Source organism: Dermacentor albipictus, chromosome 8 (genome assembly GCF_038994185.2).
Source record: "Dermacentor albipictus isolate Rhodes 1998 colony chromosome 8, USDA_Dalb.pri_finalv2, whole genome shotgun sequence".
Classification (NCBI taxonomy): domain Eukaryota; kingdom Metazoa; phylum Arthropoda; class Arachnida; order Ixodida; family Ixodidae; genus Dermacentor; species Dermacentor albipictus.
In genome coordinates, this window is record NC_091828.1 from 62844445 (window position 1) to 62866397 (window position 21953).

At 43.9% G+C, this 21953-nt stretch overlaps 1 protein-coding gene across 5 annotated transcripts in view; it reads left to right on the forward strand.

Annotated features, from left to right (window-relative positions):
• LOC135921779 (uncharacterized) overlaps window positions 1-21953 on the forward strand; it is a 186836-nt gene that overhangs the window by 82704 nt on the left and 82179 nt on the right. For 2 of the 5 annotated variants that reach the window (XM_070523485.1, XM_070523486.1), the window contains 5 exons: window positions 56-224; window positions 6558-6670; window positions 8578-8728; window positions 12965-13159; window positions 17109-17246. The exons of the other annotated variants lie outside the window; for them this stretch is intronic. In XM_070523485.1, the coding sequence (XP_070379586.1) occupies window positions 56-224; window positions 6558-6670; window positions 8578-8728; window positions 12965-13159; window positions 17109-17246 (766 nt within the window). The remainder of the gene's footprint in view (window positions 1-55; window positions 225-6557; window positions 6671-8577; window positions 8729-12964; window positions 13160-17108; window positions 17247-21953) is intronic. 5 annotated transcript variants of the gene reach the window in all.

Sequence of the window (21953 nt, forward strand, 5' to 3'; positions counted from 1 at the left end):
TCAACGTCACCACCACGTGACAATATTTTATCTTCTTTGAAACGTGTACATTCAGGGGAATACAAACGTTCCTCGGACACCTCAAGAACCGCCAGAAAGCGGAAGTGTGGGCTTCGCAGAGCCTTTGGAACAACAACATCTACCATTGGGGCATCATGAACCTCCATCAAGTTTATCTGCAGTCACGTCCGGCGTTACTAAAGGAGGCATTGGAAGCTCTCAAGGTTCGTCTTATTACTTTCTATTTCTTTTATCTTTGAAAATAGCGGTACACGTTCGGAGTGCAGCTCAGAAGCTTTTCAATGGTTCAGTGGTGACTGGAATTTGCGATTTTGCCGACCACTTAACTCATGCTATGTTTGTGTTCAAATGTAACAACAGATTCCTGTTTCCTTTTGCTACATGGATGGCAATATGCTGTTCTATATCGTTCTCTGTAATGTATTAAGGATATATACTGATTGAAGAGAGGATCGTTTTCAATAGGAATCACCTATACAAAGATATTTTTCTCAAAATTTCTGGGAGAAACACAGCAGAGTAATAGTTTGTGCTTTGTGCCAACCTGCCTTTTCTTTCCAACATGGCATTGAGGGCATATATAACATGTAATATTGTTTCCATCGCAAATATTTGATTAGGAAGGAATTGGTTAAAGATGTTCGATGTAAAAAGGTTTAATTTTTCACTTGAGAGAGTTCGGACTGTGTATGTTTTAGTACTAAATTACTATCCACGTTTCCCGACGTGAATTTATTGAAGGGTTAGGTAATTTGCCATAAGTATCCGGCGAGCATGAAATTGTTTCTGCATCCGAACGGCACTATCATCTCTAAACAATGTCCGAATGCACGCAGCTAATCTAGCTAAAACAAAAATAAAAAGGCAATAATTGTCAAGACCGTAACAACACCATTGCTTTAAAGAATTCCTCTAGAAATTCGATCAGCATAATTTTCGACGTTTATCAGATTAGCATTGAATAAATATCACGAATGATTTTATTGTCACAGCCGAAACTGGTCATCTCTGAGGCTCCAACTGGGTTCATTTCTCATCCTTCCCTCTGTGCCCATATCTACATTACCATTGAGAGAAGTTGACGTCTTGAAGTTTTATGGAAGGGCGGCCCATATGTGTCATTAAAGTTGACGTGAAAAAGATTTATTAGGAGTGGCACATAACCATTCCCACATACACAGTGACCCAAGTTAACAAGTATTGCTGAACGGGTGAGTTCGTGCATCATAGTCTTGTCTTGTTTTAGTGCAACATAGTTGCAGTCTGAAAGAAAAGTACAGGTGACAGGAAGATCCGGTCGCCTGTCACTTTCCTTCACACTCGAACTGAGTTGCTCTGGAGAAAGACAAGAATATTACCCAATTGGGTTTGTAAAAAGATTATTCTAAGAGCGGCACATGCCCAACGACACATATCGAATGGCCGAAGGCTGTATTGTACAGGCTCACTGGAAAGCGGCACATACCATGTCTTGCTATACAGAGTAAGCCATGTTCGTCCGACAGTGCGTTGCGATCACGTTTCCCTCAGCACGGTAGCTCGATGCCGTTTGCATCGGCCCATGAACAGCCGAGTTACCCACACTAGTGTGAAAGAACCCAGGACAAAGATACCGAGAAGTGGTATATTATAATAGTATAATATCAAGAGCTTCATAGCTCAACCCACCGCCTCTTTTCAAAGGGGACACTCACAACATCCATGCATTCATTCATCCATCCGCAGCAGTGCCGGCGCAGCCGGGCGGGGAAAGAAACACAAGAGAGCCAGAAAGCTCGCCTTCCTGCACCCGCGGTGGCGTGGTAATGAGGAAGTAAACGCTTCTTGCGGATAGCATAAATTCGAATTGCGCTGCGTGTGTAAGCGCATGCTTCCCACGAAACCGCGATGCGTTCAAGGCGTCCGTCGTGTTGGACAGTACTCAGCAACTCCGCTTAACAACTGGCTCGGCATAATTTATGTGCGTGTATGCGTGTTCGTGCGCTCTAATATAATATATTTAGACGCTAACTCGATGGATCTGTTCCATTTCTCATCTGCTGCATCCAGCTTTTCAGATATTCACCGGCGATGGCGCGGTCTAAAAATGTAACACGATGAAGGTAGCGCAGTTTAACATGCGGTCCGTCTGCGTGGGTATGCGCCAGTGGCGATGTGCTGAACTTCAAAAATGATCCTCTTCGACACCTTCTTGGTTATGTGCCACTAAATCTGCGCCCTCGTGGACCGTGGGCATGTGCCGCTTGTCATGTGTTGCTCTTTAATGAACCTTTTCAACGCCTATCAAGACATCGTGGACTTTGCTGCGAAACCAACGGAAAACCCAGCGTGTCGAGAACGAAGCGCAAGAGAGGAGCTTGGCTGCAGGACACGCCTCACACCTGACGCGTTTCGGCTATCCGCACACAGCTATCGCCATCGTAGGTCAGCTCTACCTGATCTGTTTTGGCATGGCGCCCGTTTCCGATCTAGGATACCGATGGGAGCCGACCATGCCATTCGCGGGGCTATAGAAGCCAGGAACTATACCCACCCTCTCTCTAGATAGCTGATCTATGCTGCAGGAACGAGAGACTGTCGTTAAATGAAAAAACACTTTTTTTAGAGAACCAAGGGGATTAGAGATGGCAGCCATACGTAGCAGTCTCACTGAAATGCCTGCCGGCTATACTAACGAAACTCTGCAAGCAGACATTGTAGTCCCCCACGGACGCAGCATCACTAAACTTTGCGCGCGGTGATGTTGTTCTTAGTGAGCATTGTTTTTCAAATCTTCTTCAAGACTTGCATCACAATGAGATACAGTAAATACGCATAAGCTTTCGTACAACTATGAAAAAATGTGTTTTTCACGGTGGTTAACACAGAGGCACAACATAACTGCGCCAAGAAAGAAATCAATAAGCTTCCATTGCAGCAAAGGCGTCTGAAAAATACCAATTGCGATAGTAACGTAGGCAGAAAAATGTGAAAATAGTGGTTATTCCAGTTAGCCCCGTGCTCGATCAAGACAGAGAGCTGGTCCATTTGGTTCGTTTATATTTTCGTGAACGAACAGCGCAAAACAGACCGCGCACAAGGATTCTAACAAGAGCGCTGACCCATACCTGTTTTTTTCCACTGACTCTGTTGGATCACACCCACAAAGTGAGGTGATGCATGCCAGGTATCCACTGCACATCAGGAATTCATGCCACTCATAAATTGCTTGTTTTTGATGCAAGGTAATGCAGGTTGCACTGTGACCTAAAGATTAAAGAGTTTCTTCTAGGCGGTCTTACCGTACACACATGAGACAATCACGCCCTGGAGGGCTGACTGTATCTAGAGACAGTCTTTTTCCAGCCTTCAAAACTATGAAAAGTTCGAAAGAGTAAATTCGTGAGCAGAAAACCTTTGGCGCACACATTGATTTTTCTTTTCGGGTTTCAACATGAGTACTCCGTGCGATGCATACACCTTCAACAAATTAAGTGTGCTTTGAAGCTTTAAAATGTACAGAAGGTGAAAATTCAGAAGCGTCTATTTCAGGGTGGCTAGCGTCAAGTACCTGTTTGAGCATGTCATACGGTCATGGTAGGCTTATGACGTTACCCTCGGGCGCTGCAGTGACGTAAAGCTATTCTAAACTTTTCCAATACTCCAACCAGCCCTCCGTGATTGGTCAAAACATTTTCAGGGAATCCTCACTTCGCCTGTCTCTCAAGTGACGTCACGAAAACCGCGATAGCTCCTTATGTGTGTGTGCGAAGTGATTTTAGAAAAGGAGACGGAAAACGGAATTCCCTGCAGCCTGTGTGTTTAACATAAAGGCATGCATTTTCAGTGTTTAGTTTATGAGATTGGTTTGTGGGCATTCATTCTCCAAATTCTGAGGGGGCAACTTTGTTAAGAATGTAAGGCAAGATGCCAGCAACATCACTGAGATAATGTTGTCGCAATATAACTCGCGTACACGGCATGTTATACATGAAGGCATGGTATACACATATACCGAAATTTATACGGCAGTTCTCACTCACTAGACGCCGACGCCGGACGCTGAACCAGATTTACTGCGACAAGGGGCCCCTTACGCTGCAGTGTTAAATTTATTTCTGATTTGACGCTTTTTCGTCATTAGCCATGTGCTATTGGTAAAAAGTTTTCGGGCTGCACCTACCTAGCGTGTCGGTCATGGGACGCCACAAACCGCGAAATCTCACCACGTCAAAGTGACGTGCACACTTTCAAGGTGCATTATTTTGCCCAAGAAAACATTTTTTTTTTCGGAATAGCCGGAGGCTGCTTCGTTCCTAAAGGAATAGGACACGACTGCACGCCGATCGCTCAGGCACTGGATACTCGCACCTGCTGGAGAGCCTGGGTCTCTTTTGTTATAATAAAACTTTCTGCGTGACCTTATCAAGTTTTTGAACCTTTTAGGCACGTTTAGAAATCGCGCTGCCCATTCTTCTCTTCGGAGGATTCGTCTTAGCGGCATTCTGAACCTTCCGCTGCACACCGCCGTGATTTTCGATCAGCCACCGCAAGCTAAGTTAGGGGAACCGGACCAATCGCACACGTTGGAACTACGCTTTTTATCCGGTTATCTATTTTCACTGTGCAGGCTTGGCCCCATCGAAACGCTCTCCACTTGAGTGTTTTCCTGGCCACTTGATAGCCAAATACACAGGAAAAAGTGCTAAATGTACGCAATGTTATTAGGGCGAAAGCCTTAGACCTCTCTGTTTCAAGCTCGCTTTGTAAGGGACAGAAAATATATGGTGACCCAAGGATGGCCAGAAGCGAAGCAAATCATGTCCAGCAGTTCCTGAGATATTATTTTTGATTAGCAAAGTTCATGATGCATTAGTTGATGGATTAAGGTTGATAATAATGGATTAAACATGATTAAGCAGGATCGCGGCGGGGTAAACTGCATTATACTCGATATAGGTGCATTAAGGGTGGTCAAGGTGGATTAATTTACGATGGAGGATAAAGGTGGATTAGTGTGGGTTAATGTCGAGAAAGGAGGAATCATGATGAATATGGTATACTAACAAGATTAAGGTGAATTACAGAAGGCTTTGCAAGACTTACACCTTCGCGTCTCATAGACAATAGCTAACGACACCTGGGACTCTGTTGTTCATAAAAAAGCGACCTACAAACGAGGAGAGAGTTTGATTGGGCTCTTCAGACAGCGCTGCAGGTCTCCGCACGATGCTTGCCTTGGCGGTTACGTATATTTGATGTCAGGAGATTGGAATAAAAATAAATTGTAATAGCTTTACGTTACACGGCGCCTGCTATTTCTTCTACATTATGTCCTCAGTGGTGAAGTAGAAAGACATAGCTTTCTCCTTTACTTCCAACCCTGCCTTTCATTTTTTTACTACTGGCATCCTTAAGGTTGTTTCCGCTCGGTGTTGTTTTAGCAAACAGCTTCTAATCGCGAGAGAATCATACTCTACCGAGCCATCATAGGTTATGTTTTTTTAGGTTTTGCATCGGGTAGTATTATGCGCACGAAGCGCAACTGCGCTTTCAGGCATTGCGGGCTTAAATACTCGCAGGTGCGTGAGAGGCAATTCTCCACCCATGAAAACACGTCATTTATTGTGGAGGGAGTCCGCACCATTTGTAAAGTGAAAAGAGACCAATACCTCTGTCTTCTTCCCTCCGTCCTTCCTTTCGCTTTTTTTTCTGCTGGCTCCACAAAAATTGTTTCAACTTGGTACTGATTTAGAAAACGAAGTGAACCACTTAAAGTGTCACTAACCAAGCCAGAAAAGAATTTTCGGTTATACGCTGGAAGTTGTTACGTATCATCTGGGAGCGTTATGCCACAAAAATTTCTCGAATTGGTTCATGAATGGCCGAGACAGTAATATTCCAATGCCGCGAACCCATGATTCCAGGAGGCGAGCGCCAATGCCAATACTCAGCCTCAAAGAGGATCCCACAATTCAATACATCGCACCCAAAAACACACATAAAGTGGACAAAATTTTCGAACACGGGTCGCTCCGCAGTGTATCGTGAATTCACAAGTATTAAATTTGCACAGTCAACTTAAACACTGTGAAAGTTTGCCGCGCAATTCACAGCCGTGTCAAATGTGATGTCTGGCAATGTGAACTCAAATGTGATCCATGTCTGGCAATGTTTACGCATTTGTACGAATGTCCGCGCTCTTAATGAACATTTTGGCTGATTGAGTAATTATAAGCCACTTTTCACTCCAAAATGCAAAGCTTTCCATTCAAATCTGTGGTATGGTTGTCTTTATAAACATTTCCTTCTTTAACCCGTATTTCTGTATTGAAATGGGACCCATAATCGGGCTAGCATTTTTCTCTTAGACTACCGCATGTGGTTGAAATTAATCCTGAGGATAATACTGCGGCTTGGCTTGCTCTGGGTGATCTTCGCACTTTGATCTAACCTAAGGTAAAATGTTTATCAACGCTGCCATTTGATGACGAAATAGCATGTGTTTGGACATTGCAGCGCGAACATGTTAACGCAATCTGTCACATGCCCACCAGGAAGCAGCGGAATTCTCGCTGGGGTCACCGACAAAAACAGTCGCCTCCTACACCTTTCTTGGTTTCTACACCCCTTTGCCCAGCGGCTGCGATTTGATGGGTCAGGAAGCAACGTGAGTAGCTGTTACATAGTTATTAGTAAGACTACTGTGAAATAAAAAATAAATTAATCCAGCGGACTGCTGAACCAAATTAAAAAGGTCGAGGGCTTCAGGAAAAGCGATTCGACATATTAGAATAATTCAACCTAATTTGGCGATCTCCTACTCACCTTGGGAGCTCGTAAAGTCGATATACCACCTCATAAAAATGTTAGTGCTCCAGAGATTCACCGTACCAGCGTGAACTTTTCTGCTACTGCGAATACTTCCTTCTAATAAAATAATGTGCGTCTCCATTGCAACTTCTTTTTGCAGTAAGGCAGATGACAATTTTTCAAATTGTCAATCTACCTCTGCCTTCTGGGCTTTCACAAACCTGATATGGGATGCAACACTGGTATGCACTCACGCCAGAGTTCAGTCGGAGCAGTCATAATTGAGGGTTGCGGCACTAGAGCTCTTTTTTTCATTTTTAAGCTTACGATATTGTTTAGATCTGCATATATTGAAGTCAGTTGCAGATCTTCGGCTAATCCTAAGAAATCTGTTAAAATTGTAGTAGGGAGGCCTATTGTAAAGCTTTTTTTCTGCGACACAATAATTGGGCGAATAGCACACATTAAAAAAAGATAATCAACGCACGTGATCACATTTTCCCACTGGTTTGTTGCATACACAGGTGAACCTGAAATTTCAAATACATGTATTCATGATACCTTCCTTCCAGAGTTTATATATTTCGCTTGTGCTGGTATGCGAGGAGTGGATTAGAAGGTGATGTATGGTCTTAGATGTGAACACAAGACACGTTAAACATATTTTTTTCCGCGACCTCTTTCTGCTTCAAAATGAAACCCTTCCCATCATTTTTATCAGAACGCCTATAAAAAGTGGTTGCGTTTTTGGTACTTAGCTCTCTGTACACCATTGCCTTGTAATAAAACACGCCAAAAAAACGGATTACGGACAAGCTAATTATAGTGCTAATAGGAACAAGCTTGGCACAACATAATGAACTGCTTTTTCACTGTAAATACAAAGACGTCGAGCTTACCGATGCTCGGTTCTTGCCAAAATTTCTCAGGGAAAATCTGATTCTACGGTCACAATTTTTTCTGTAAGATGTGGCACCTTACACGCCGGCCTTCTCAGAAAAAAATGACAGGTGGCGTTCGGCTATGTCACTCTAGGACAGTTATTGTTAACAGAGGGCAGCTATGGCACTTCTGGCATCTTCTATACATAAAGCATGGCTTTCGAGAGTGGATTCCGGTATCCGTTGGGCTAGGGGGGGATAATGTGCAATTGAGACTATAAGAGCCCTACAAAAAGCAAATTCGCACTTTTACGGCGAAACCAGGAGAGCAATATTGCGAAGTGTTATATTGAACTGTTTTAATTACAAAATGCGATGTTGCGAAATTTGGGCGAAATTAATGTAGCCCTAAGATTACATTCTTTTTTTTTTACTCACTTGCAGAAAGAAAAAAAGCGCAAGCCTCTGTCTCTCGGCAGTATGCCTCGTTCTTAGATATTTTATTTGCAGACGAAAAACAGCAGCTTCTTATCATGGGAATATGTGTGAATCTGATCAATCTAGAATATGCTCTTCAGTGAAAAACCTTTCGGGCTAGAATAACTTCAAGAGTTTGTGAGAAAACACGAGGTCATAAGAGTGACGTAAACACATCCTATTCAGTCTATCGCGGTTTCTGAACAACGTGGTTCAGCCCCAAACATTCTTGACTAGAGTCCTTTTGCGAGTTTTTCTTTTTGCAAGAAAATACCAGCATTAGTGGGGCATGAATGCATAGAATTTGTGAACATTACGTCCGAACGCCTTTACATTCAAATGCCTTGCTAGAGCCATCTGCCCGTGCTCTGATCAACTCACGAGACCACTCTCTTGATGTTTTCAGGTCTGTTTTTATGCCAGACGCAATCGTTGTGCTTGGACACATCTCGTTTCAAGAAAACAAAATTCCGTCGTTGCAGTGCGTCCTGCTTCCACCTAACATATACAAGATTCCTCCAAGTGTTCGTGCAAACATTACGCATGCGCACACTTTCGTGAGTATGTGTTTTGCAATGTATATCATCAAAATTATTGAAATTTAGGCTATCACCCTCTCTCGGCATCAGACGACAGGTACGGTGCGAACATAATAGTGCTTTGGGCAATATGTCTGGTATTAAAAACCAGTGAAACCTATTGACTGAAGTAAACCGTAAACAAGCTGGTCCTCAATGCAGGCTTAACTAAACCACAGCAACCTACGTACTGAAAGGGAAGCAGGCGCCATGCGCGACCTAACTGACAATATTGTGATGTTTATAGTCTCAGCCTACTTTCTTTGGGGTTATCGGGCTTGTTACACGCAAGCGTTGTCTGTACAATACTACACAAAATGCCGACATAGACTATAAATCATCATGCAGAAAGTTGTGAAAGCGTACGCTACAAAAAAAAACTAACATGCAAGAAAAAAAACATGTCGCTGAGAGCTACACAACAATGCATAACCACTGTAATGCTGCTCCCACTGTGGTCAACAAGTCCCATATATTGTATTTCGCATTTCTAATTCTCGGCTGCATCCTTAATGAACACATTTTCCTATACACGATGCTCACTGCTTGTTCTGGATGGCACCGTACCCTGCATAGCACTTCCTGCAGCTATTGTGCTGAGCCTACATTCACTGTCAAGAGACTGCTCTTCCGGTACCACTCTCGGATTTGGATTGCTTCCCACTTCTACGACGGCAGAACCATCTCTTCTTCATAATGTTGCTGCTGTTAAAACTTAGATGAGCAAAATCACTGACTAAAAAAACTCAGTGCCCTGCCACTCTGTGAAGAAGGATGACCAGCGAAGCTGCGTGTGTGGGCCCCTTAATGGCCAAATGCACCTCCGCCACGTGTCGGCTCGGCATTGCACTATCTCCGGGATCGGCCCACGTACGTGGAGTGCTTAACGCCTGCTTCACCTTCACCACGAATTGGCCCGGTATGCACTATAGCTTAAGGCTTGCTTCACTTCCACCGCGGGTTGGGCCGGTGTTGCACTTTCTTCGGGATCGGCCAGGCATGGGGAGTGCTTAAAGCCTGATTCATCAACGCCGCGGTCGGACCGGCATAGAAGTTCCTTCGGGATCGGCCCATGTATGTGGGGTGTTTTTCTTACCACGACAACGACACGAAAATTTCCTTGGATGTTAGAGGTATACAGCTTCGCTGTAAAAATTAATCTAGGTATTATTCAGCCACTTGGTATTCGTATGACTTCCCTATATTATCCCAGAAAATGTGATTACTTAACGCTTGCGTAATGCTTTTCAGCGAAATGGTAATTCACAGCTTTATTCAGCCACGTCAGGGCTGACGGTACCAACGTGATGAATGACAACTGCGGTTAAGTTGATTTTTAATTTGCTGTTTTCCCAAATCAGCTTCACTAAATTTTGCACATCAAAAAAGCCTTTTGTTAGCATACTTAAAGAATTAGTTTTTTTCCATGGATTCGCCATTTACCTGCACACTGTCAAGGAAAGTAAGTTTCTCGACTGCATTAGCGTTACGTAAAGCAGCCATGGTGATTCTATAAATAACCAAATAGTAATTCTCACAGTATGGTCACCTGGCACAATACTGATTGTTTATTTAACCTACTGTCTATTTAAGCTATCTAAAGTTTACAACAAATTTTCTGCCACGATATCTTCCAAAAATATGCCACTTGCGTTTCCACCCGGTATTTAATTATGTACCATGGATATTTATTTAGGCCAATCATTAGGCAAGTGTCACACACAACCATATGTATTGGCAGCAGTGCGCTATTCGGCTTTCTGAACTTGGTAGCTGCGTTCTCGGGTTTGGTGTGTTCAAGCACGGAGGACGTCTTGTCTGTGTTGCACGCATCAAGGAATGGTTGTGTGGCCGTACACTCCTCTGTCAAGGGTTCCTATGACCAGTAAATTTCGCACCATGAGGAGATGCACTCAAGAGTAACCGATCATAGAATGCCAGTGAATGACAAGTCATCAGCAGCATTTCTTGCTCGATGGCTTCATATAAATTGAAGCCTCCATCTTAAATTGAACTTCTTTCTTGTTTAGACTTGATGAGATCCACCTGTATGCGTGCTTAGGTGGTTTAGAATAGACAAGCTGTTGAGCCATGACGGCCAAATGCATGATGGACATAATTCTCCATATATTTACCAGCTTTCCATGGCAAACTTCCTCCTCACAATAGTTTTAGCTTTTCTCTTTCGGTGGCCTTTGAGCAAGACACCTGCAATCTCTATACAACACTCCCTATTGAGTGCGGCTTGAGCACGTTGTTTTTCAAGCGTAGCATGCTGGTTGCCGCAGAGTTCGCACTTTTTCCTCAGTTTTGATGAGAAATGACTCTCCTGTCTTCTAAGTATTGTATTTGACCAAGATAACTCTGGTTCTATTCAAATATATACAGAATTCGAACTATTATTAAATATCTCTACGATGCACCGAAAAGCACGTGGCCTCTAGTCGTCTGTAATCTTATTTTTGAAGAATCTCTGAAACTCTGAGAAGTCAAAAGCAGCTTCAATGCGAGAACTTTGGATGATAAAAGAGAAAAAAAAAGATTTTTTATATATTTCCAGCTCTTCTGAGGAAAGAGCTCTGTCGAATTGTATGAAGCCATGACAAATTTTATGAAAGTCAAGTAATTTCGGCGTGACGTTTGAAGCACTTCTAGTGCTCGTTTTGGCATGTAATTTGCAGGACATATTCTTGAATAAATCAAGCATTTCCGTAGCAACCTATGAAAACAATATAAATGTTCTTGGGTTGCCGTTTCGTTGACTAACCGGAATCTTTATATTTCGATACCATACCGTTGATTGGGTGTTCTTGCATTCCTGGCTACATGAATGCGAAAATGCGAAACCCACCTCAGTGACAATCGACGATCATGCGCTTAGCATTGAATCGATATAGCGACACAGCGCAGTGCCAACGTCTTAACGAGTTATGTTTGTGGCATGTAGTGCAGAGGGATCGTTCCTTCGCGCGTCTCTAAGAACATTCCACGCCAGCTAGCGCCGTGGCCACGAAGGCTGCGCGTGGCTTCCGAGGTGCGTGGCACACAACGCGTGCGGGCGCTGAGAAACGCGTCGTGCGGCAACAGGGCTCCTCCATCGCGCTTCGTTCGAGACACGCTACACCATCTAGTGATCCTGCCTAGACGTATGTGCGTAGCCACCAAAACCAGAAACGTGATTGCACCGGTATCTGCGAACGCTGAGCCCCATACTTCGCTTGATGAGCACTCAGTGGCATATACTCTTCAGTCCATGTTGTCGAGATGCTTCTTTAAGAGTGGCATGTTGACCTGGAAGGCGTTCATCGGAAAGTGGCACATACCGAGTACATTTGTGGTGCAGCCTGGTCATGCGTCGGGTTGGTGTCCTTGAGGAACACATGTGACGTCGGTTCGACTGCTCTCAACATCAGATAATTTTAACGGATGATTCCTAAGTTGGTGTCGTAAGCGCTCATTCAAGAGGCATATGCCTACTGGCACAAACTCAGTGACCCAAATTGGATCAAAGAGGCTCACTGAACACCAGCACAGGCCTAGTGGCCATGCTCCATGCTCCAAATCGGCGTAAGAGAGTTTCTTCGAATAGTGATATCTACCCATTCAGCAACCACCATGTCGGCGTGAAAAAAGGATGGTTGAAAATGGCCCGTATGTACACATTGACACACACTGTGCGACTGAACTTGGTGCGATGGTTGTTTTCAAATCCTTTTTTCCGAACACAGCAACCCGATGAACACCACAATGCACGCGACGATGTACACAATGGACCACTGACTACCCGGTGACCACGGAAGGCAGGAAAGTAATTAGATATAAACATAGATTGATACAGAAAGCATGCATACGAAGATATATAAAGGGCACTGTGAAAGTCATTTAGGTAGTACATAATTTTTGTTAAGGGAATAGCTTACCATGTCCTCATAAATGTGGGTGTTTCCCGAAACAATCTTTTACCCTTTCCCTGAAACTTGTCCCTATTCTCTCCTTTTTTATACGCACTAACCACACTAGTTATGTTGTTGACTTTGCTAAGTATTGTGACATCGTGTATGCTCGCCAACCTGATCCCTACATAATGAAAATAGCACCCGTCTATACGTATTTCGTACCCTTAAAACTTGACCTAGACATATATTAAACAATTCTATATAACACCGACGTGTAGAATTGTCGCCGTAATATGCCGCACTCCTTTTTTTCCTGCAGCACGAAGCATGTCTGCTCGCGCAGTGTCTTCGGACGCAGCAGAAGATTCAGGTTCCCATTGGCGTGTCGTTCACCATGAAGGGCCGCTGGTACCGTCCAAAAATTGACGACTATAAAAACGTTGACATCGGCGAGTACGACCTATTCAAAGACTGCGTCGTCAGTGACGAAGATCAAGCTGGAATTCCAGCCACGGTAAGTGAGACGCCGTGCTGAGGTGGTTGATTGCTGTGCCAGACGCCTCATGAAAACTTAAAAATGGGCATCACACAACATAGAGACACGCTCAAGTACACGTGTTCAGCCCTCCGTGAGATACAGCATGAACCGCTAGGACTTCTAGAGTGACTCCCACAAAATTAGTGAATTGTATCAGCCCGACGTTTCGGCGCCCAATCGCATTCTCCGGGGGTGGCGGTGTGCACCTTTTAAGAGGGCCTTCGTAAAAATGAAGGGAGAGCGCGGAATGTGGGGAAACATTTGACCGGGAATCTTTTCTGGACAGACGTGAAGGGGCGAAAGTATGCGATGTCTGCGGTGGTGCTCATTTGCTGGCATGACAGATGGATGGCCGGTGATAAAAACAACCTAACTACGGACCAATATCCATTTTGCCTCTATTTTCAAAATGCCTAGAGAAATTATTAACACTTAGAGTGACCGATTTCTGCGAAAAATGCAATATTATTACTGACTGTCAGTTCGCTTTCCGAAAGGGTCGCTCGACAGAGCTAGCTCTACTAATACAAAGGAACTAATACTACAAGCATTTGAGCAAAATTTAGTGACACATGGCGTTTTCATATTTTTTTCAAAGGCCTTTGACACAATTACCCACACCACTCTGCTAACAAAACTTGAAATGTACCATTTCAGGGGCCCATTACTTGGCTTAATCAAAAGCTATCAGCAGTTCAGGTGTCAGAGGATTTCAATAAATAACTGTATTTCCGATAACTTACCCATTCATTTTGATGTTCCTCAAGGAAGCATTCTTGGACCTTTGTTATTTAATCTTTACGCTTGTTGATTCATCATATACGCTGATAACACTATAATCTGTTCTTTACATCTGGTTGTGCAGGGGACCTGCTAGCTCTTGCAAACGCTGCTTTAGGTGAACTTAATCGATGGAATTCATTGGATTCACTATCTATAAGTAAAAACAAGACAAAGGCTGTACTTTTTCAACCTAAAACAAAAATCTCCACATTGACGAGAATTTCAAATGGGTTCTTCGATTATCAAGTTTGTGGCATCCATTAAATGCCTCGAGGTCGTATTTCAGGAAAACTTACTTTGGAACCTTTCTACAGACTCAGTAGCTAACAAAATCGCTCGTGTCGTGGGAATACTAACGAAACTTTGATTTTTTCTTCCCTTGAGCGTCAAAAAACTGCTTTATAATTATCTCTTCCTGTCCCATCTGAATTACTGTCATTTAGTCTGACCAAACACCACGATGTCTAACATCACAAAACTTCTTCTATCGCAGAAGAAAGCATTGCACGCTATCGCCAATTCTTTATTTGACGCTCCCACGCAGTCTCTTTTCTGCACTCTTAATTTACAACCGGCCACCTCCATATATCGCAGTATTTTACTCAAGCATTTCACTACTCCGAAGAAACAGAACACGCAATTTTTCGAGCATTTGCCTCTATTGGCAATAAATTCTAACGTTTACGACACACGTCACGGAGAAACATGGTACGTTCCTAAAGTGCACATTAACTATGGTCAACAAATGTTACGCCACGCACTGCCAACTTTGCTAAACTCATTCGAAACTAAAAATACACCTATCTCTCCTTTTTATGCGCTCATTGTGGATTTTTTTCTTCGTTTTTGCTCTGGTATACACTGACGCCATGAATACTTAACCAATTTCCTGTGCTATGGAATAACCTATTATTTATAGATGTGAATTTGAAGGCTGTATTATTTGTATCATCTTATACTATTCTCTTTCTGTAATTTAACTTCTTGCAGCATTCTATTGTTGATTTTTTTTCCCCATATGCATTTCAGTTATTCAATGTTCACTAATGTTCACTTTTTTTCTTGTTTATCCATTACTGTATGTTTGTGTTCTCTTTATTGTGCACAGTGCCATTTCTGTAGGGGGTACAGAGCCCGGCAAGCCGAATTCATTTGGCTTTTTGTCTCTACTCCTGTCATCTGTACATGTATAGATGCAAATAATCTTGAACGGAATTGAATTGATGCTGAAAGCACTTGACGCTCCGGAATTTTTTTTCTGCATCGCAAAGACGGGGCAAGTCGAAAACCTGCAGAGCCGCATGAATTCCGTCAACCCGGATGTACTGTTCACGTATTGGGGCGAAAAGAATGGATTGCTCCAATTCCTGCATGTACAAGTTAAGACAATAGACGGGATTCCTAAATTTTAAGTTTACTGCTAAGCAAACTACACGTGCCGTTTCACTTCGAACCTAATTATGCGCCACACCACAAGGCATTTGTTGTGAAATTCTTTATCCAAGGAGCTGAGACGTAGTGCTCATTGGAATCAGATAAAAAAAAAGAAAGAAGAATGGCTCTGAACGACTTTAAAAGGAATGGATACACAAAGGACTTCTTACGAAAAACCACCTGACAACAATTACAAGAAACAGACTACAGGACCATCAACTGTACACTTCCCCACTACCCCAAAAACGAGTGTCCATACGATACGTCAAAGGCGCTAACAAAGCTCTCAGACGCATACTGAAAAAAAAAAGTCCCCAATATCGCACACGAATCTATCGAAACGTTGAACATCCTTCTACTTAAAAACAAAAACCGTCCACCTAAAGAAAAAGTGCAAGGCGTCGTCTGTAAAATCAGCCCTGCTGACGGTCCCGTCACACATATCTGGGAAACCAAACATTTCATAGAAAGAAGCAGGCAACTTGGGAATGAAGTCAGAACATTCAACCCAATAAGTAGCGCTGTCGCCGAACATCCTGAAGATGCAGACCATAAAGTTGCTTTCCAAGAAACCCAAATCTTTCAAACAGAGATGAACTCGACAAAAAGGCTGCTAATGGAGTAATGGTAAGTAGACAAATTGGCGCGTAATATAAACCGCGTGAAGGGCAACCTACCTTTTTTGTATATCCATTGCCTTGGCGACACGACAAAAACAGGGAAAGGGTACCCAGCCACGTAGATCGCTGCTATAGGTCACTACCACCAAAATGTCTGCGCTCCTCCCTCCCACGCCCCACTTCAACGGCATTCCCGAGGGTCAAGCGCCCCCAACATCGGTCATCCGAGCCCATCAGCACCGCCGCAGACATCGCATCCTTTCGCCAATTCACGTCTGTTAAAAAAGATTCCTGGTTAAGTGTTACCCCACTTTCCGCGCTGTCGTTTCATTTTTACGAAGGAACTTTTAAAAGGTGCACACTGCTACCCCTGAAGTATACCCCCTAAAGAAGGAGCTGAATGGACACCGAAAGGACGGGATAATAAAATGCACTTATTTGGTTGGAGTCACTCTAAAAGTCCCAATAAATTTTCTCAACCAGACAGGTAGCTCTGTCGAAATGTTTAGCTTCAAGCATGAAACGCGCTCTAGGTTACAGCAGCGTTGTTCTATAAGGGCACAAATGCCATGCTAAAGCCAGTGGGCATCAGCAATAAGTTTATTACCTCTCACAAACTTACGTATAGTTGTGTGGGTCGCATTGGGCGCCTCGTATTTAAGCTTCCAGTGATTGTTCACCTGAATTGCTTTAATGACGGGAGAAAATAACTACTTACCTATTTCAAGGAAGAATCCTTCACAGCGTCAGCCTTCAAATCTTGTACGATGCTCATTATGATGTCCTTCAATAAAAAATATCCTAAGCATTCGTTGGCGCTGCGCCATTGGTGACATCCTTTTTCTTTTTTTTTGTCTCGCATTCGATTGGCCAAAAAAACTGAAGCGGGATTTCAAATTGTATATGGCAGCGACATTGATCTTGTGCAGACGGCGAGTGTCCCGACTCCAGATTTGTCATATTTAACCTTCGTCATATCGCTGTGCGTAACTTGTTGGACCTTCTGAAATCTCGGAAATAGTTTCGCTGCCCTTAATGACCCTGCTATTACGCGTAGCAAGTGCAATTTGTTCTCTTTCTTTGAGCAGATCTGCAATCAGACGAATACAAACTACACGAAAAACTTGGCTTTAGATAACGACGATATCACGATGAGGACATACGGCAAAGGTGCCAGAGAGAAACATGCCCAAATGTTTGACAATCGAGCGACGTACCTCAAGAAGGTGAGTGACGCGTCTTGAAGCGTTTTTTGTGTTTTGTTGCCGAGCCCTCATCGCGCTATTGAGTAATATCATTATGCGCCTTAGGAAAATGAAATAAAACAATTAAAATACGCAGTTACCGCGTTTAGTGGCTATCGGTTTAAATGCCAAAACATCGTCGGCTCGTCCTACGCAATGCCACAACGTACGGAATTTCTTTAATCGCGTACTACGCTTTCATTGTTTGAAAAGGAGGTAAGAATAAAAGAAAATAAGGAAGAAAGAAGGAAGGAAATGAAGGAACGACTTAACATGAAGGCTCTTCGCGTGGACGCTATCAGACAGTTTGTGAAGGCATCGCATAGTTATCAACAGTGGCAATGTCCACTGAGTTATACACTGCGCCTTCACAACCTGCTCTAGTACAAGCCAATGTGTCATGCGAAAAGAAACAGCGCCTTATTATCTGCTCGCGCTCACGTCCGTATTGGTGAGTGTCAAAGGGTTGGGTGTTCTAAGAGTTGCTGCTTGTCCAGCATGTATAGCCTGGTCAAAACTGCTAATCCTTGCTGGCTGTGGCAAGGGCAAAAATAAGGCAGGCAGTTGTTTTCCCACAGTTGCAAAATTCTCAAATATTCGCTATCGGCCATCACAATGAAACAGGAGTACATATTATAATATGCCACATACCTTCCTAACAATCTGCCACAAGTGAAGGTGGTTCAACCTGTCACGCTCTCATTCATCCGCTTTTCAACATAAATGCATCCTGCGTCTCTAAGAGCTACTTCGCGCGAGAGAACTACAGGTGAGACCATACATCTTTAAATATGGCAACAATATGTAGTGCACAAATTTGCCTTTTTTACGTTTTTGCTTTGAGAAGGTATTCAGAAATTATTTCTTGTTAGTTATCCCAGCCATCGTAATTTTCTAAAACAAAAGAAGTCGGTAGTACTCGCAGCAGTGCACATCCATTCCCAATGCAATTGTTTGCATTCAATATGCAATATTTGTTTTAAATGGTTACTTCTTATAAACGCATCGCTGTTCTGTACCAATAAATGAAGTTTAACGTAATGCGTCTATTGTCCATCTCTCTCATGGTGGCTAAACCATCGCAATAGCTGCTCCTGAAAACACTAGCGCCACAGTTTTGTCGAGTAAATTTTGCACGACAGAGAGACCGAAATTCTTGGTTGGGGGATGAAAGGTGGGGATAAATGCAGCGCGGTAACTGTCTCTCAACAGAGAACACCTCAACCGCACTGCACAGGGGGAAGGGAGAGAGAGTGTGAGCTCTCGCGTAAGGCAAGATGCCTGGAGGGGTGAGCATCTTTCTCGCTCGTTAGTGCGCTCATACGTCGCGGAAAGGCGAGGAAATGGGCGCACGCTCTCGAGCAAGCGAGTAGCGAGCAAGAAGGGGAGGGAGCTGTACGGAAGGATCTTACTTGCATGTTCCCCTCGCTCGCTCATTCGTCTTGCCTTTCACTGGCCTCCCAGGGGTAGCCAGGCCATTGTGGGTGATGCAGTGGACGATAACGAGCAGCGGATTCTCGACCACGAAGAATTCAATGAAGGAGCAGGCGAGAATTTCGTCGAACGCTCAAGGCCTTGACGCTTACGCAGCAAAGAGGGCTAGAATTGGATGTGTTCGCTCTCCTGGACGGCCACGAAGGAACCCCGTGAAGGCGAGGGAAGGCGCCCACGGGAAGCTTGCGTGCTCTCGGGAGGCCTAGTAGCTTGGGATGGGTGGTATGTAGGGGGCGGACGGTCTCTCACGCGCGCCTTCGTTCGTTCGTTAGTTCGAGCTATTCGCTTACGTTGAATATCATTGTGGTCCATGCTTTCTCCATAATTTGTCTGCGGGTGGAATAACGTGTCTCTCTTACGCCCCGAGAAAACGTTTCACATTGTCTTATGATCGTGTTCCTGCAAAGAATACATTGTCTGAACAAATATCACAGAATATTTATTTTCGTGGTTCTTTCTGGCTGCACAATTTTAAGCTTTGGCATTCTAAGGGTACTTCACACATTTTCTGGACGCATCGTATTTATCTGTAGATTTATCTAGGTTTGTATCTATGTACCTACATATATGTGTTTTTAGATAACCGTTTTGCCGGCCACCTGGGTCACTGGGTATACTCAGTGATCGGATGGGTGGGGCAACGGGCTGCTGTGCTGAGGGAACAGGCTTCAAAACCAACCATCGGAGAACTTAGGTCACTGAGTATGTGATAACATGTACATACGTATGCAGAAGTTATCACATACTTAACCAACCTTCAACGAACTTCTTTGACATCGACTGGGGCTACTGGGTATGTGCTTCTCGATCTCAGCTGGTCAGCTTCGATAAGCCTCTGAGGCAAATTTGTGTCACTGGGTATGTGTCAGTAGGTGTATGACGCTTTTCAATTAAAACCTTCGACGGCAACTTGAGCAGCTGGGTGTTGGCTACGAAAATATTCCATAAGTTTGTCCGATGCTGAGCGGAATCGAGTCCCAGAAGCAAGGGATATCCTGCTGGGCAGTTATCCGAATGCATGGGGGACTGTGCCAAAACACACCGTGTATAGGTTCCTTTTCAATGAACTACTTTCACGCCAACGCTTTGGTGAGCTGTGCCATGAATGCACTGTGTATGGGCCGCTCTTTAATGAACCTGCCGCTGGTTTTGGTTACTCAGCATATGCCACTGAGGTTGCGTCAAGTTAGGGGAAGCTGTCAGCGCTAGCGGGCACCGGCGTGCCACACCTCTTTTTATCGAAGTGCCGCTAGACAGTGGAACGTGGTCAGAAAGAAGCGCAACTCCGGGCCCTGCTTGCAGCATGACATCTTTATTAGCTTTCGCCCGCAGCTATTTTCACAGAAGAAAACATTGAGTCACAGTGGAGTAAATAAAATCGGGGGAGCATACCAGCAAGTACGTGACTGGTATGGTAAGCAACATGGCAACAAAGAGCGTCAAACGCAAAGTCCCAGACGCTCAAACATTGGCATGGGTGGCAGCATTGGAAACGACACCTCCTATGAGTAACCATCTAAGAGTAAAAACGAAATCAGGAAAGAAACAATTTATGATGCCTCAAAGGGAAGCTCCTGGCTTTTTGAAGCGAGACCAGTATGCCTTAGAACGCGTATTTATAAAAAAGAGGTGCACGAATGAAGGAGAATGTGCTTGCGGTGGTAAAACTCGGGAAATAATGGAACATATCCTATTAGAATATGAATATATCTGCACAGCTGTCGATTTAGGCGCTCTGGGCACCTTGAACCCATTGGGTTCAGGAATTACAGGGGGAAAGTAAATAGGTCCGCAAAAGATATTAGTAAGAGGTGATTGAGTGTTTGATTGCAGAAAAGTAGACATACGACAGAGAACTCAAGCGTACAAAAAGAAATTTCCCAGTACTGGTTAAGAAATTTGTTGCTGGGAATTCTTTGTGTGCGTGTTTTTATTTGTTAACATGATACATGAGACATTAGGTAGAATGAGAACAAGAGCTTGGTGGCACCACCCACCACCCCATTTCAAAGGGGACACTGATAGCATCCATTCATCAATCGGAAGCGCGAAAGAGTCGTTCCATTGCAATAAATGTCAGATACATAACTTGTTTTGATGGTGACATTACGTTGTGTCACGATGTCGATTCCGTGCTAACGCGTTGCCATCGAGAGTCTTCGTGAGACGTGTTCTAGCAGCCACAATTCTAATAGCACCCGTATCTGTGCTATATAGGCATAAATACTGCGCAGTTATGTGTACCTGTTATTTGGTCGTATTTCAAATGCAAAGAAAATTCTTTGCCAGCCTTGGTCAAATTTTACAAGAAACGAAATAGACTCAGCCAGCGACAGCAATTGTTAGTGGGATTTTACAGTGCACTCTTATGTTTGCATCACATTTTTCTATGTCTTTTAACTAGCTTGGGCTTGATAGAAATAGTTGTGCCACGATTATCAGTCGAGCATGCTTACGACTGCTTTGAAGCAATAGCCGTGCCAGTTTTCTACCGTCCTCGCGCAGCGTCAAGCTGTTCCTCTGCGTAATAGCATCCGTGAGGATTGCGGCCATTGCGATGTGATATTTCCTTCCATTGTTCAATATCAGCAGAAATCACCGGAAGACTGTTGACGCTCTGAATCACAAACAAATGCGCAAACTGCACAGAAAAATGTAGACAAATGTGTGCACAACTAAACGTCGCTTCCTTTCCGCTTCGCTCTCTCTCTCACCATCAAGCTTGCCTCTAGAACTCCTCCGCGACGGAGGGCGCTGCTTTTTGTTAGAGTTTGTCGAAGCTCATTTTGCCGAGTGCCACTTTATTTTTCAAAACTGCAGAGCATACCATCCTCAGGTAAATGGCCTCACAGAGCATTTCAATCAAGCGGTGGGCAACTTGCTCGCCCTGTATTGTGCCACACGTGACTACAGAGATTGCGAACTCATTCTGCCATCTCTCTTATTCTCCGAAAACATGGTCACGCAGACAATCATGTGCGTCACTTCTGTCTGCTCTACGGTTGTTACCGATGCCACGCCATGATCAGCATAGTGTTCTACTGAACTGCTGCTTCAGAGTTTGGCTAGGTGCCTGCTTATGCTGCAGCACGTCCTGCCTCGGAGTGCCAAACGTTAGCTTACAATTTCATCGCCGCTGCGCAGCAGCACTGTAAATGGCTCGTTTGCAGAAACGCCATATTATTGTAGAAAACG